The sequence below is a fragment of the Mytilus californianus genome, unplaced genomic scaffold (assembly GCF_021869535.1).
Source record: "Mytilus californianus isolate M0D057914Y unplaced genomic scaffold, xbMytCali1.0.p SCAF_6, whole genome shotgun sequence".
NCBI lineage: Eukaryota > Metazoa > Mollusca > Bivalvia > Mytilida > Mytilidae > Mytilus > Mytilus californianus.
In genome coordinates, this window is record NW_026262712.1 from 44,973,721 (window position 1) to 44,991,743 (window position 18,023).

General features: G+C 30.9%; 1 protein-coding gene across 1 annotated transcript; it reads right to left on the reverse strand.

The window, feature by feature from the left end:
- Positions 1–1,522: 1,522 nt before the first annotated feature.
- LOC127706003 (sulfotransferase 1C2-like) lies at positions 1,523–14,009 on the reverse strand. The gene is made up of 6 exons (XM_052210397.1): positions 13,948–14,009; positions 12,424–12,590; positions 10,809–11,132; positions 9,157–9,260; positions 6,615–6,783; positions 1,523–4,117 (listed from the first exon to the last, which is right to left on the reverse strand). Exons 1-6 carry the CDS (start codon positions 13,989–13,991, stop codon positions 4,002–4,004), a joined length of 924 nt encoding a protein of 307 aa, XP_052066357.1. The 5' UTR covers positions 13,992–14,009; the 3' UTR covers positions 1,523–4,001.
- Between the last annotated feature and the right edge of the window lie 4,014 nt (positions 14,010–18,023).

The following is an 18,023-nucleotide window of genomic DNA, read 5'->3' on the forward strand; positions in this document are numbered from 1 at the left end:
CAAAATATCTGCAATTGATCTATACGTATGCATTCATGAAGGTGTCATATTAATGAATTACTGAAATCTCTCTAAATATTCAATACACACTTTTTTCAGCGACAATCTTAATCCCCGTTCCCTTTTCTGAACATGGGGTAAATATTTTACACAAGTTCAAATTAACCAAAAAGTAAATAGAAGTTTTACGAAGTGTAGAGTTATATTATACTTCGTGGTAGGATTCAATTATCTGTTTTGATACATCTTCCACTACTCCATGTATGTAATGTACATGTACACATATGTATAATATTTGTATTTAAGTCTGTTGCTGATATTTACATATTTAAGCACTAAAATATTCAGTGGTAAACATTTCATATATATTCAGGATCAAAACACATTGATAAGAAATACAATAGGATAGTCCTGTTACAGAGGCCTCTCGGACGTACGTCGGGGAAATGTGGACTGCCACTGGCAAATGAGGATATGTTTGATAGAGACAGACATTTTGCATTGTAACAGGCAACCTCAAAGAGTTTCTCATCGTACAAAGATCGTTTCACACCATCTCTACATCGAATTTAACGTTCATATTCTGACGTCATTGCCGCTTGTTCGTCTCACACAGCCAATTGGAAGCCCAACTTTAATTAGGGTTTTACTGCCGGTCATATAAATGTTTAAAGTGACCAATTTCTATTCCGTAGACATCTTTGAGGACAGTGACATTACCAGTGACATTTTTTTGCTTTTAAGTGTTTATATTATATTAACCTTTTCACTATCAATAAAGTTAAAATACGTTTTTGAATACGTTTTAAAGGCTTGAACAGTGTTACTAATTTTGCAAATTCAGGAGCCGAATAATAGCTTCTTTACCTCATCATTTGTATTTGACATTGACAATATTTGAAGCAATATTAAATACAACACTATATACGATATTGATATGCTCAAATTCTAAGATATTTGAAATTATTAGCTATTACTGTTTAGCAAACCTTAATTTCGAAATTACCGTAATTTAAAATCTATTTTGACACAAGGAGATTATGTTTTGTGCTTCAAATATTTAAAATTAAATTAAATACAGTATAAAATATTGACTGAAACAAAAGAAAGATAGCACCTTTATAATTTTTTTCTCTGAAATATACAAAGTTATATCCAAAGTCTTGCAAGTTGTTTTATTCTTTATTTTTACGGGTTGGGGATAAGCTCTCCATATCAAGGACGAATTAAGAGAAACTGTATTGTATCCAAAGCTTTGCTGACCGCAATTTGTTGTTTTATTGTCGCAAATTGAGTTTACCTAGCGATGTTTAGCGATGCGTCAGTTAAACTACTGATAGACGTCGGCAAACTTCAAATACAATACAGTTATCTCGATTTTAATGAAAAATTAACAAATTATTTTAATGAAGTCATTATTTCGATGTAAAATGTTCATAGAACGAAAATTCCGCGAAATGATGGTATCTTCTTTAGCACACAAACTGGCTGACGTCATATGTATGCATGCGATGTCAAACTTATACATCGCCCGTCTTCTGGCTTTTTCTCCGCTAGGAAATGTAAATATAAAGAAGATTTTTAGATGCAAAATGTGAGTTATATTTTTCAATTAAAGTGAAATTCTAATGCAATTGTTGTGTATCAATGGTTCTGATGGATGGCAATCATAAATCGTTTTGTGTAAATCAAAATTCTTCGATAACATGAAACTAATGAGGGTTCTGTTTTTTTCTATATCATTGAAAACATTTGAGATATAAGGATGTGTTTGTAATGTTCTATTCATTCACTATACTATACACAGTTATATGACCTAACACTACTTTCAAATCGTACGTTAATTTACAATAAAGATTAAAAAAGTACATCACATAGATGAATTTATAGGGTGTGTATTACTATGAATAATTATTACAATGATTGAAATAAACACATGATGAATACCCGTGATTTTCCAGTCAAATTAAAATCGATAAAGTCACAGGTATGAAAAGTCTTATAAGTTCCCTCATCTGTCTGTCAAGATATTGTCAATGACATTGCATCAAAACAGTTTGGAATGCGTATAAAAAGAAATCGTTCTACTTGTATTCGTGAAATTATGTGCTGCTTGGTCACTTTCTGAATATTTCTAAACTTGGAATCTCGGACGAGTTAATCTATAAATAATACAAAGCCATGATATTTTTCGGAAGTAATATAAAAAAACAACTAAAAAGTTCGATTTTTAGAATAAATTGCATTTAAAATGAAAAAAAGTTGCATTTAAGTAAATTTGTATTGCAAAGGGTGACTCATTTAGATCTAATTGATTGTACCAGAATACTAGTTTGTATTTACTTGTAAAATATTCGTCAATGAGGTGAAAAAACATGAACTATATGAAAGCTGTTTTTGTATCAATATTTCGGTTTCAAAAACATGTTACCTTAAGTCCATATTCATGTTTTGACATAGGACAAACCACATATTAAGTGCGATGTCATTGGCCAATAGCTCAACACATTACGACAACATAAAACCGAAAAATTTAATAAAGATGCCACTATCTACTTTGATATATATTTATAACCTATAGGACGTATACCTAATTTCACATGATATTAAACTGCACAACGTCTGTTGCAGTATTGTGTGAAATTTACTTTAAGATTTTAAATATTAAAAGCAATATATATAGTTCAATTGATAATCTGTTAATATAAGAATAAATGCTGTCATTTTATCTAGCTTTATCGTGTTATGCTAATCGTAGTCGTCGCTTGCTTTTATTTTGTACTAGAAGATGTCCGCGAAATTGAGGTACCATTGGGCAAGTGTTGAAATAAAAAGTGTTTCAATTTCGCCGGCAGTACGTTGACTGAGCATGTGCAAATGCGTATAACGCACGGACCGATAACGGTCTCCGAATTTGGATATTTTTTTTCAAAAATTGGCGTTTTGTGTGGAAAAAAAATGATTTAATGACAAATTTAGGAAGTAAATAATTTATGTATTTATGAGCTTATAAAGGTTATGACTCTTAAATTCAAGAGAATCGGCGACCGCACGTTGATTACAAGTTTTTATACAATTGGTCTGGAAAGGGAAAGGTATTATATAAGGTAATTTATGCTGTGTAATAATACTTGGATTTAGATTTCAGTCCTTTCTCTTTACTTTTTGGACATTTTAAAAGGCATTTCTTTAAAAAAAAAAGCATATTCTAAAATCCTTTTTTAATACGAACAAAAAATATAAAAGTAGATTAGTGACTTTTTTTTATTTTTTGATATTGTTAAATCTTTTGGATAAGGTATGTAATAAAACTTTATTCTATATAGTTCAGCAGGTCGAAGTTCCAACACAAATTATAGCATATTAAAAAGTCAGATACAATATATAATGTAAGTATTGTAATTTATTCTATTTGAAAAACGAAGAAATATTATGTTGCAGACAGTTTTACCCAATTTAGCCTATATGCTACAAATTGTTACAGTAAACAATGTTATTATCTAGCTTGCATCGAGCAAGGTTCACTCTGATTCTGCTTAATCAAAATAACGGTCATGGTTAAATATGTCAATCTCTGATTACATTAGACAGCTGATCTTCACAAGACGTAATCAGCTGATAGCCTGTTGTTAAGTCCATGGTGTAACAAACATAACTATACTATTGTCACGTAATATACGATATATACATGTTATTTGTTATATGATAAATAAATTGAGTATGTTCACATGTTACTTGTTTAATTGATAACGAATATAATTTGAGATTTCATTAAAATTTGTTACTCTTAATATTTGTAATTTGATTCAAAAATTAATTGCATTTGAAAAAAAAAAAACTACACCAATATAGTTCTTTCAACAACAAACCACGTAACTATCCTATATACTAAACAAATTGATAGCTTAATCTAATTAGCAATTACATATGAAAGAAAGGTTGGTTTTAAACCAATATTCAATACGATAAAAGAAACAGAAAAATATTGATAAACAATTCCATTATTTATATTCATAGATAAAGTCAACATTACAGTTCTTCATTTCTTCATTGTATATTTCATCAAATTTTTCATTTTGTGCTACAGTAAACCAGTTCTTCCAGTCCCCTATAACACCTTAAACGATAAAAGTAAACATTATATTACAAACTAATTTTAACATGATCGGATATTGATTTAAATGGCTAGGTTATTGAAGAGTGTTATATTAAGAAAAAGGTAAAAAAAAAAAAGTAAATAGTGAGTTAAGGATGTTCGCTAGTCTTGTTTTGACTTTCTGTCAGATATTTTAAATCCTCTGGTTTTATCCAAATACATTTGCCCGATTAACTCTACTAGTCCTTTCATTTTTTTTTATTTTTTATATCATATAGTTTTTAAAGCCATTTTTTGAAAATCGTTTTAGTTTGGAGACAGAGTAGTGAATATCCTTAAATTAGTTAAATGTTTATTTATCCATGAGGTGACTAAAAAATGAATTTGCCCGCTAAACTCTTTTATCCTTTTCATTTTTTTTTAAACATATAGTTTAAAAAGACATTTTTGAAAATCTTATAAAATCTGTTTTTTTTTCAGGTTTTTGAAAGACAAAAACTGACCAAGTTTTTTAAAAATCTAAAAAGAATAATTTCCCGCCAAATTTTCAACGGCTTATATTTTAAAATAAGGGACACAAATCTTGTATTTTTTTCTGCTTTTTTTAGTTCCGTTATATTTTGACGATCAATTTTAGGAATCTTGTAATTTTTTAAACAGAGTAGCGAACATTCTTTAACAAGTTAAATCTTTCAATTTTGTGGCAATATTTTCAATAAGATTTGTATGGCGATAAAAAACAAAAAAAATTTTTTTTTTCTGGAATAGAACGTCACTTCCTTCTTTCATTTAATCAAAGGAACTTGAGTATTAATACAGAAAGGCAAAACATCGCATGTCATCTCAGAAAATTGTGTTGTTGCTTTGACTGGTGTTCTAGAGTATACTATTAAAAATCTAATTTGTATTTTGAAATACATATATTGTGTATAAATGTATATAATTACCAGAACATTAAATAAACAACTTTTCTAGAACGGTTATTATTCTAAGTGTAAAGAACATTTATGCTCCAATCTCCCTTTACTCAACCTTTGAGATTAAGGTTTTATCCGGCATTTTTTGTTTTCATTAGGAAATGCCTGTACATTCAAGTCAGGAATATGACAGTTGTTTCCCATTCGTTTGATTTGTTTGAGCTTTTGATTTAACTATTTTATGAGGGACTTTCCGTTGTAAATTTTCCTTATAGTTCGGTATTTTTGATAATTTACTTTTTTTTTTAAGTACGAGGTAAAACAAGGGCTTTATTTATCCTATTCTTTTCTATTGAAAGAACTTGTATTATAAAGATTAACGTTAACTGCCTTTTCTTTAAATTCAAGGAAACACAAAACAATAAAACGAGGTATTCTATGGGGTCAATGATGTCGCAATAAATGTGTATTGATAAATAATTTAAATGATAGATTTAGGTAAATTTTTTATTACTTGTTAGACCAGCAGATAAAACATTTACATGGCATATGCAAGTACCAACTTAATAATTTACCACGATATTTGAGCAACTTCTCTCATGTAAATACTTTTTCTGAACGCGCATGCCATCATCATACTATTGCTTCAAGATATACCATGTTTGTCATAATTTGTAGAACAATTAAATTTATGCTATCTTTCAATCGCAAAATCTCGGAGTATAGTGATTAATAGATTGTTGTTTGCCTAACGGCCAGTGGAAAATATTTTTTGCACGGTTAGGACGAGAACAAGTTAAACATATTAAATAGGTAGGTCCTGTAAAAGAGGCCGTTCGAGATGAAGGTCGGAGAAATTCGGACTACCACTAGAAAAAGAGAAATTACGTCTTGTAACAGGCCACCTACGTACCTCTCAAAGAGTTGTTGCAATGGTTTTTAACGTGCACATAGCCTGGCACTTCTCCACACGAGGCATTAGATTGAACGTTCCCTATCTGACCGGACTTTGCTGCGAACTACCGCACAGCCAAATGGACTCCCACTTTACCGAGGGTTTTACTGAATTTTTTTAATCCCCAGCCACCCTTGGGGTTGTTTCCTCATGATATTGAAGCACATATTATCCATAACATTACTTGACCGTGTAAATCTTTTCTGAAAAAGCACTAAAATCTGTTCATATAAACAAGTGAATATTCCTGCGGAGTACGAATTTACAACGGAAAATAGCACAACATTGTTTTTGGTTATTTGGAATTTGTTGAACTTGGAACTTATCTACGCTTATTCAGAAATGTTACTCGAGCTGGACACAATTGAGTAGTTTCAAAATATTTAACACAAAACCTATATCATTATAACCTTACAGCAACTTTAGGTCAGTAATCATCATTCACGTTTAAAATTCAAATCACCTTTAAATTTTGTTTATAAAATGTTCCCCTTTTAAATAAATCAACTAACTTAATCCATTATGAGTTCTGCATAAGACAAAGGTACCATTTGAGAAATAGAGACCTGAATGAGAAGGACAGTAACCCAATACAAAGAACCAGTAGACATATAAGAAGTCACCTTATCTATTGGTATACAATTACCTTTTCGGAATAAAGTTGATTCATGTTTGGGATCAATTATTCTTGAGGAATCATACTTGTGCTTTTTGATATTATCAAAACTGCACTTCTCTATTATCTCTCTAATGAAATCGTCAGTGTGCGACACATTTAGAAACTTGGCTATTTTTTTAATCGTTGAGAACGGATGCTGAAACAGAGGGATGTAGACATTTTAATAAGAGTATCATTATCTAGAAGTGATGAACAGATACAAAATGTATGTTTATGATGGTATTTATCGTAAAAAAAATGATACCACTTGCAATGTAACCGAATATATTTCTACAATAGAGAACGGCCAATATGCATATAAGAGACTATGTCGATTCAAAGATATTTTTGTGTATAAAAAGCTTAATATATATATAAGAACATCAGTTGTTCGACTTGCTAGTCAAATGCGTTCTGTTAAATATACTTTTTCATTTTTTTGGTCTTTTGGAAAATGTTGTTTGTGCTGTATTTAGACCCCTCTACCAAGAAATTTGTTTTGCATGCACACGTATAAAAATTGCGGTTGAACGTTGTTTTCAATTTAGATTTCTTTATTTTTTTTCGTTTGGGCTTGTATTATATTTGCCTTCGGGTTTATATGATCCGTTCATCCTATTTTGACTCTTTCAAAAATCAAGAGGTAAATCATATGGCCTTCCAAATACCGTTTCGATTCCTAACATTACTGAAGAGACATTAATTGTCGAAATCCGGATATGGTGTACAAATTTTTGCACCTCGTGCTTGCGGTATACCATCTCATAGGGTAAAACGTTGTTTTCATTTTAGACTTCTATGCAAGTCTAAATTGAAAACAACGTTCAAACCTATTCAGAGGGGTCTCTTCAGTGGTGTTAGGAATCGAAACGGTATTTGGAAGACCATATAGTTTACTTCAATTTAGGATAGGCTCTTGATTTTTGAAAGAGTCGAAATAGGATGAACGGATCATATAAACCCGAAGGCAAATATAATACAAGCCCAAACGAAAAAATAAAGAAATCTAAATTGAAAACAACGTTCAACCCAATGATTGCGTTGGATAAAAACCGCAATTTTTATTCGTGTGCATGCAAAACAAATTTCTTGTTAGAGGGGTCTAAATACAGCACAAACAACATTTTCCAAAAGACCAAAAAAATGAAAAAGTTTATTTTAACAAAACGCATTTGACTAGCAGGTCGAACAACTTATGTTTCCAAAAGACCAAAAAAGTGAAAAAGTATATTTTAACAAAACGTATTTGAATATATATGTATATATATACCTTTAGTTAAGTACCAGTATATAAATCTTATTCTCTAGCGAAAAGCGCATATTTACAACTTTCAGAATGGTCAGGCTTTAGACGTCAAATAATTTGTAAATTATCTTAAATTGAAAAAAAAAATAAGCGGTAAGCATTCATGATTTGTTTAAAACTAAATGTTCACATCTGAATACATCAGTTTTTTTTTTTAAAGATAGCACTTGTTTTAAAAAAGGAATAATGTACAGATGGGAAAATTAAACATCAACATATGATTATATACACGAACACAACGCATCTACAACAAAATGCTTATGTTGCCTAAATATTTTGTTATACGAACAGAAAATAGAAAAATTAGCTTCAGGTTATACGAGTTTCAATTACGAATGTTTGAAACTTTATTTCAAAATAACAAGCTTTTTAAAAGACTGTTCTAAGTTGGAAGTATATGAACAAAGGAACTAAAAAAGCAGAAAAAAAAAATTGAAAGGTCCGTGTGCTTGTTTTCGAGATATAAGCCATCGTAAAATTGGCAGGAAATGATTACATGTATCTCTTTACTTTTCATAAATTTAACATTGGCACCGTTTTTTTTCAAAAAGCTATTAAAAATAACAAGGATTTTATGAGATTATAAATATGGCTTTTTAAACAATATGTAATAAAACAAGGAGTGGTTTTTGGGCAAAATTTTCATTACACTTCATTGATAAAACCAAAGGATTCCGAATATATGCAAATATTAAAAAAACAAAGAGGAGCGAACATCCTTAAATCAAGAAAAGGTATTATTTGCATGTATTAATTATTTACATTTGTTCGTGTATGCAACAAAAAAGGCGATCACATTAGTTAAGATGTCGCAAACGACAATTTGTTTAGGTCCGTTATCTTTCATAGATTGGTTTACGAATACTAGTGATTTACAAACTTAAATGATAAATGAGCTTGAAGGCCCCATGATGACTTCTAGGAGATATATCTATGTTTTAGGTACTGTAAGTCCATGTGTGGATGCTAATTGATTTAATACAAGCAGCTATTAATTTTTATAACAGAACTGAATGCTTCTTACTGTCATTTTATTGGAGTGGAGAAGCTATGAACGAAGTACATTTTAGAAAATATCACCACCTCAAAAATTTTTCGGGAGAAGAAAAAAATGTCAACTTGTGCACCTGTAAATAAACTGTGTATGACTAACTGAAAATTAGTAATTTGACTTTTCTAGTTTTATACGTAAAATTATGTAAATATAGTTGTTTGAACACTTACTAATTTCAAATCTTCATATTTGACTGGTAGTATATTTGCAGTTTTAGTTTGTGCCGCCTTTTCGAATACCCTTGTATAGTTGAACCAACCTCCTTGTAAGTCGTCTGAAAAGAAATTAATTCAGAATATATAATTTAAAATTATTAATTAACTTAAACATATTTAAATGTGTAACTGATGAATTGTGCTTCAGTTATGCGTTTAAAATTTGGAGAACACATTCGATTTACTCAATACTCATTGTATGTTTTCATGATTCAAATTAAGAACTCGGATTTTGATCAGAGAGCTTCTTAAAAGCTGATTTTAATTCAGATATGGATAGAGGTTTAAGCCCCAAAAAAATCACGACTAGGAAACAAAAGATATTTAAAAACTGTGTTTTAAAAACATAGTTCAATTATCAAAGACTTTTCAGAAGATACAAAAACATAGGACCCTTGTGGGTCGACTAGTAATCGTTTAGTAATTTGGTACGACTGTAATCCTTTACAAAACTTTGTACATTTTATATCCCCTCTAGTCAATACATTTCTAGACTACGACGACATGCAAAGCGTTTAACAGATCATTGGTCAATCAGTTTTTAAAGTATTCCAAATATAGTATCAAAATAAATATTCATGTTTACAGCTATCATATGTGTGACCTGAATCAGATAACTTCTAATCCTGCAACAATAAACATCAGATCATTCATTTGATTTCATTTGCTCATGACATGTCACAAAAACGAATTTGTTTTTTTTTACATAATTACGCTAACTTTTGATCCCTTTTCCATTTGCCAAAACATATACATATACTTATCTATCCAACATCCTCCTCGGGAACTACCTTTCATGTTCAAGCTTTACCTTACATGAGCGTCGAAAATATGAATAAAGAGGTTAAAGTAACTTGAAAGTTGAATAAGAAAGTCCCTAAAATAGTGGTATATAGAAACGGACACCAAAGGTTGAGTTTGTTAAAGATTCAATTTTGACCCAACGTTTGAATTTCAATATATGAACATTTCTTTAAATAGGCCCATTGTTATTTTTACCGGAATAAAGTTTTAAACTTAAACACATAGAAACTGAAGGCTTACACCATTTAAGGTCCACTATGCCTAAGAAAGTTGTAAGTGAACTTTAGTTTATGTAGAATTTACACAATTTTTCAGTTATTAAATTGAAAGTAAAGAATAGACTAGGTTGTCGTTTGTACATATCTTTAATAATGTTTTTCGTAGATTACATTGTACAAATTAGGCTGTTAGTTTTATTCGTGTGAATTGTTTCACATTTATATGTTTAGGCCTTTTATATGTGAATATACGGTATCGCTTTTTCTCATTGTTGAATACCGTAAGGTCACATATGAGAGCTTTTATATTCATTATTTCAACTTAGGCGGAAAGTTTTCTTATTGGCAATCATACCATATCTTCTGATTTTTCTATAGTGTGTAGAGTGGTCAAAGGCACTTGACACTTCATGCTGACACAAATCACAACATCCTTATATAAAATATCGGTGATTTCAAGTACAATGCTGCAATTCTGTCATTCTCAATTATTGTTATGATTAACTATAGACGACAAGTGTGGTTTACAAGTTCCATCATTGTAATGCTCAATTCAAGACTACAAAATAAGTGTGATATATGTACCTTTAAGGATTATATTATCAAAGAATTCATCCCATGTCCAATCAGGAACTCCAAGCTTTCCATGAAGAAATGTGTAGTTAGAAACCCATCTATCTTTCGGATTTCGATTGAGATATATAATTTTGTATCCATTTCTCACATGATGAATTGGTATGTGATGAAAAGGCAAATGAGTTGTGAATAGTCTAGGGTTATCTACTTCATCTAACTTATCAAAGAAGTATGCAATGAAGTCCAAATACATGTGATGTAAAGGACCTTTTGTGTTATATTCTAGAGACTGAGAGAGTAACATTGACAATATCTCATGGCACCAGTGTGTTCCTGTAAAAAATATTTGTTGAACTCTTTATCTGTGTTGGCGTGATCAAAGCGAAGCTGCATATTTAAAACAAAACTAACATTCGATATTATTAAAACAGCAGACGAGATCGATTCATATATATTTGTAATAATTGTTTGAGGCATGAGTACAATGGTACAAAAAAGTCAATCTCGGTTTTCGTAGAATAAATGTGAGACTTTTTTCAATAACTTTAACCCATACTATCATAATCATAATAAGATTGCAACTATATTAAAGAGAGTCTCAAGATACCAAAGTGATGTTTTCAAATAAAAACGACTAATAATCTAGAATTGGCATCGCATCAAATCAGATAAGTATATAAACACAACATAGAAAATAAAAAACAAAACGAACGCCACCAAAAACCGGGCTGATCTGAAAATAAATATATAAACACGGAACACAATAAAATGTATTTTACTTGAAATATTGGCTAAGTTTTCAAAGATTCCGAAATTTCTCACATTAATAATTATTAAAACATCTATCGTAAGACATTTTGATTTCCTCAAGAATTGAACGCACCTTTTTCCAATTTGAAGTGTTAGCGGTATCCAATGCATATATTCAACAAACCAGATGCGTTGTACTTTATATAAATGACGAAAGTTCGATCATCTCTTATACGCCTATTCAATTATCATACGTCCATGCATTTAATTATTTTACCGTATTAATCGTGTAAAGTACGCAGTTGTGCATAATATGCACTCATTTTTCATTTCTCCAAAATTGAGAAATTATGAAATAAAAAATATAAAAAAAATATAGAGTAAAAAAATTTAAAAAAAAAGGAAAAAATGAAATAAGAAAAAAAACATAAAAACATAAAAAACAAAATTTTTGAAAGAAAGTCTTGTTTACTGTAAAAAGCAATAAATGGGGAACTTTTAACCATGTATTTAATCTTCATTTAAGTCTTTCAAAAGATAAGAATAATATAAGATTGATTGTTCAATCAAATTAATTTGAATAACTTTAAAGACATTAACAATAAAATTGTAGAGCTTTTATTATGTAATTAGCATTTATTGATTTTATAAAAGTATAGTTATTAATTAAATATCCCTTTTCAAATAACTGTTTGCCTAAGCATGTCCAAGCTGATGCACTGTTCAATATTATAAAAAAAAATCATTAGAATTTAATGGAACAAAAGAAATAAGACCGTATTTATAAATTTTATTTTGGGTCGTACGTGATACACATCTTTTTGGTCGTACGTGATGCACATCATTTATTATTGGGATTGGCAGAAATAAAAACCTGATTTCATAGTTGTACACAGTAGTATATCTGTATCTTTTGTTTCGAGTGTCCGAACAGTTTCCAAAAGCTTTTCTATACCATGTTCTGTGATGTGGGGACCCGAAAGAAATGTTTCCTCTCCTAGTCGAGTAAATGGATAAATCACCACATCGGAATCGATAACGCTGAAAAATTAACACAAACAAACTTGAAAAAGACCAATATACATGTATATTACATGTATTAGGTGTATGAGCTACTGAGAGCGGTTAGTGTTTAATACCAACGACATAAAAGTCGAACAAAAATGGCATAGTTTTACCTACACACGTTTCTCGGCGGAACATAGGAGTCAAGATACTAAGCGGGAATACAACAAAATCATGACTAAAAAAATAAAGACGAACAAAAGTCTCTAAAGCACTATACTAAAAAATAATAATAAAAAAAAAAACACAAACCAAACCAAAAACCCGAAGTGAACTCGTGTGATCTGGAGTGGAGGACCAGCAGCAACTGCATCAGCAGATGGCATGACGTATTCAGTCTGACTCACTAGTCTTTAACATGTTTGTTATAACTATTGCCAACATAACTAGACGACAAATATTGATTTTTCATACGTTTGTCCTCCCGTGGACATACACATTTCATTGGTTATTCATACAGTTATTTGAATCTTTTGGAAATTTTAATGCAAATCGTAGATTTTATAACGGAAATCATAGAAAGTAGGAAAAAGATGTAGCCGACAACTCCGTTAATAATATGAAACCTTTTTTTTAGATAATCTGGCAAATAGTTTAACAAACATATTTATTGTTTTCTGTTTTTTCCGTGAAGATACATGAAAACTTTGGATAAATTGTATTAAAAAGTATGTTTAATCGTGGATATGCTGTAGTAATCCACTTTATTGATTGACTGTGATTTACTTACCGTCCGATGGCAAATATTTCAGGCATGTTCTGAACAGAAAATTAACAAACAAAACAATAGGTTCGTCAATAGTTGTCGACTGGAAAGAGAGCAGGAAATTTGGACCGCTGCTGGCAGATGAGTATACATTGGATAGAGATATAAATCAAGCAATGCAACAGGTCTTTTATAGACCACTCAAATATTTGTTAAAATAATTTAAGCTTTCTGATAGCGTGACACTCTCTCTACACGAGGCATTGAATTTCATATAACTATTCCGATCGGTCGTGGTTACGAACTTATTCATCAAGCAACTTACTTTGGCAATTGTTTTACTGCCGGTCGAAAACTAAGGAATTACCATATTTCTATACCTCAGTCAACCCTTGTGGTCTTAATCCACTTTGAACCAGATCTCAACCGTAACAAATACAATAACTGTTAAAAAAAACCAAAACCTTCCTCAAAATGCATATACATGCATAAACTTTTTTGAAATCTTAAACTTTTCTTATTGTATAGTTGCCAGAATTTCTTTTACGTCAAATAAACATATTTTAATACGAACAGAAGAAAGCCCTTCATCAGAATAATTTATAAGTATTAATCAATAAATTTTACCTTTCGTTATGTACTTTTTGGGGAACATCGTGTGTATCCGCCATTATAAGTTGTCAACTTGTGTACAGGTAATATTTGTGTTTGATATGGTATCATATACATGTAAGTGTATATTTACGAAGATTAATAAATGAAGATACAGCAAATAAATATTTTTGACAAAAGGTAATTGGCGGAACGCCGGCTATGTCAGTTAAATTGATAACTACAGATGAATATATAAATGTGCTTGTATAAAATTATTCGAGACTTCAATCCCTTAAATATCACAATAAAATGGTAATTTAACAACATTGTACATGGTTTAACATCCACAGTTCATCAGAGTTTAATGAAAACTATATAACTATGGTAGGGTTTCAGGTAAATTTAACATGTTTACTAAGTGAAAATGTCAATTTACCTCTATTGGTGTTTATCCCGTTTTAATAGTGTCTTGGTGAGCACTGTTTGTGTTTAAAAGGAGCAGCCCTTAGCCAAGTTTGAAAATCGGAGTGGATTGAGTATTTTGTTTGGGGGGATGTTATATTTTCCAATTCTTATCATGTCATGATCATTATAATATAAGGACTTATGTTAACTTTACAGTCAAATATTTTTTTTAAAAAGTGGTCTATGCATCCTCAACTTTACGTTGGAAGAAAAATCACTATAATTTAGTTTCAACAGACTAAAAGAAAGAAATAGTAGTTATTGATGATAAAGTTATTCTAAACATAATATATAACATACTTTTTAGCTTTCCTTATTCATTGCGATTAACACTTTCCGGGACTCGGAAACTAACGATTATAATAAGTACATTCTCGGATTAAAAAAATGATTGATGGTATTTTACCATAAAGCTGTACATGTACATGTGATCTCATCAACTTTTCATTGTAAAGCAAACTTTTAAAATTCTATGCCGACTGATTTAGCGTTGTTCGTACAGAGACAACAGGAGATATGTTTCATTTACATATCCTGTAATGTCGTAAGTTATCTAGACTGATGGTTGATATAATCTGGTACAATTCAATTTAAATCCAAATATAAGGACGATACCTAAAAAGTGGCGAAAGATACCAAAAGGATATCATTGAAATACACACTTATAAGTCGAAAACAAGGGGTCAATTAAAAATGTAGGTCAAAGAAAGTCTTCCAAAATTAGGGCCGCAAGAAACAACACATACAAGTATTAAAAGGCTTACACCAAACCCTTGTACTGTTGAATGGTGGTCTGCTGCATACAGATTTTTGTTTCTCATACACAATTAGATATTGAATGAGAAGTATCATTCATTGATAATGATAACTGAATAAATGAGGACAAGATAACGGTTATGATAAAAAAAAATATCATAATTTAGATTTGAGTTCAGATATGAAACTAATTTATTTTCATTTCAAGAACTAATTTTCTTTTTTATTTAGTAGACATGGATATGCTTTTTCCTGATATATCTGTCGATAAGTCGGAACAACGACACAAACACAGGCAGATTGCATACTAATTGCAATTGTGAACCTATTTTCATAGATTGATTGTCGGTAACTTGACGTCTTGTGACAAATATTTCATAAATGTTCAAGATGAGAGCAAATAAACAATAAATACAATTGGTATGCCTTGTGGAACAGGCCGTTCGGGATAAAGGACGGGGAACATTTAGACTGCCACTGGAAAATGAGGCTATATTGTATAGGGATAGAAATTTTGCCTTGTACAGGTAACCTTTGGACCCCTCAAAGAGTTGTTACAACGTGTAGAGAGCGTGACATTATTTTTACGCGTGGCATCGGATTTAACATCCCCAATCTGACCGAACGTGGCTTCGTACATTTACATTCTGCAGAGCCAAACGGACGCCCCACTTAAGCAAGGGTTCTACTGCCGGTCGGAAGAAGAATTGTAGTGACCATATTCCTATGCCACAGTCACTAGAGTGAAAAAAAATACAAAAGATGGTCCCAATGTGTGTAATTAATATTTTTTATTATTGGTACCAATTTTTGTAATTAAATTTTCTTATTATTATTTAACGGAAACTACCGACGAACTAGCCAAACCGGTTTCTGTTTTAGTAAAATCAAAGCATACTATACAGTATATATAGTTTAATGTGTTACAAACTCAATAAGCAAAATAATACTAATACCTGTGTTATCAAAGACGTCGAACTGTGAGCTATTAATCACTAATGATATCCCCGAGCTTGCTTTAAATATTCGATAAATAGGAAGTGGAAGTAAATTGAAAATTCATTACATGTTACAGCAGATACACATAAAGCCTGATAGCATATTTCAGGAAGCACTTATTTGTAGTTCCGAAGAAAAATTGGACAAAAATTTCAAACATTTGTACATTCAAAATTTGATATCAATTTGAAAAGGTAACATTAAATAGTAAAAAATCAAAAAATTATATGAAAGTCAAACCAGAAAGGTATTAGAGCTATTTAAATCGTTTCTGTTCTTGATAAATATTACCAGTCTAATTCATTTATTAGGTCTAATTTATTTAAGGATGTTCGCTACTCTGTTTCAAAATTACAAGCTTTTTAAAAGACTGGTACATGTGTTATAAATTGATAGTATGTAAATAAATGAACTAAAAAAGCAGAAAAAAATGAAGGGTCCGTGTGCTTGTTTTCGAGATATAAGCCATTGAAAATTTGGCGGGAAATGATTCTCTCTACATTTTTCATAAATTTAACATTGGCACCTTTTTTCTTTCAAAAAAAAAAAAACAAGGGTTTTATAAGATTTTCAAATATGGCTTTTTAAACGATATGTAATAAAATTATGAAAAGAAAAGTAGGGGATAGCGGGCAAAATTTTTAATGGCACTACATGAATAAAACCAGAGGATTCCGAATATCTGGCAAAAAATCAAAAACAAGAGGAGCGAACATCCTTAAGACTAACACTTTTGATGAAAAAGGATTTAGCACCAGAAACATGTCTTTTGAGGACGGAAATCATACCAGTGCTGGTTGACTGTCAGTTCTAGTATAACACACCACCCAGTTGCAAATGGTTCGGTACAGATTTTTGAATTATACAAATAGTTAATTTCCAATTGATAGAATACAAAAAAACTAAGGTTGTGACTCCTTTAGGCAAATCTGACATTAGATTGATTGACTGATGTAAAGTCCAGTGACAAATATTAAATGCATGTTCAAGACGAGAACAAATTATCAATAAATACAATAGGTAGGTCCCGTAATAGAGGCCGCCCGGGATGAAGTCAGGGACTGCCACTGGAAAATGAGGGTATGTTGAATTAGGATAGAAATTTTGCATTGTAGAGGTAACCAATGGACCCCTCAAAGTGTTGTTACAAGCGTTCTTAATGTGTAGAAAGCGTGATATTCTTTCTACTCGTGGCATCGAATTTAACTTCCCAATTTTGACCGGACTTGGCTTCGTACACGTACATTCCGCAGAGCAAAACGGACCCCCCACTTTAGCAAGGGTTCTACTACCGGTCGTAAGAAGACCTGTAGTGACCATATTTCTATTCCACAGTCACTAGAGTAAAACAAAGTTACAAATGACGGTACCAATTTGTGTAATTGAATTCTCTTATTATGTTCTAGTGACTTATCAGTATGAAAGTCTTTTTGTCGACTTTTTGATTAAAAGAAAACGACGCCTAATGATGTTGTAATCGTTTTGTAACTGAACGTTTACTCAGCGCAATAATAACGTCATTCCTAAACATCTGGGCTTATTTCTGAAACTTAGACATGAAAAGTTATAACAGTTATTACAAAAGTTGTTATACAACGAAAGTTGACTTCTTCAGGCAAATCTGACATTAGAGGTGTTTCTGCTACACTGCTAAGACTATATTGTTATTCTATAACACAAACTACTCATTATTAAGATTTCTAAACTGTTGATCTCTAACAATCTTGATTGATTATCGTTTGTTTAATGTCTAGTGGCAAATATTTCATGCATATTCAGGACGAGAGCAAACTCTCAATTATTACAAAAAAATATGTCCTGCAATAGAGTGTCGATCGGATGATATATTAAAAATTTAAAGGTCACTGAAAAAATAGTGTACTAGTATT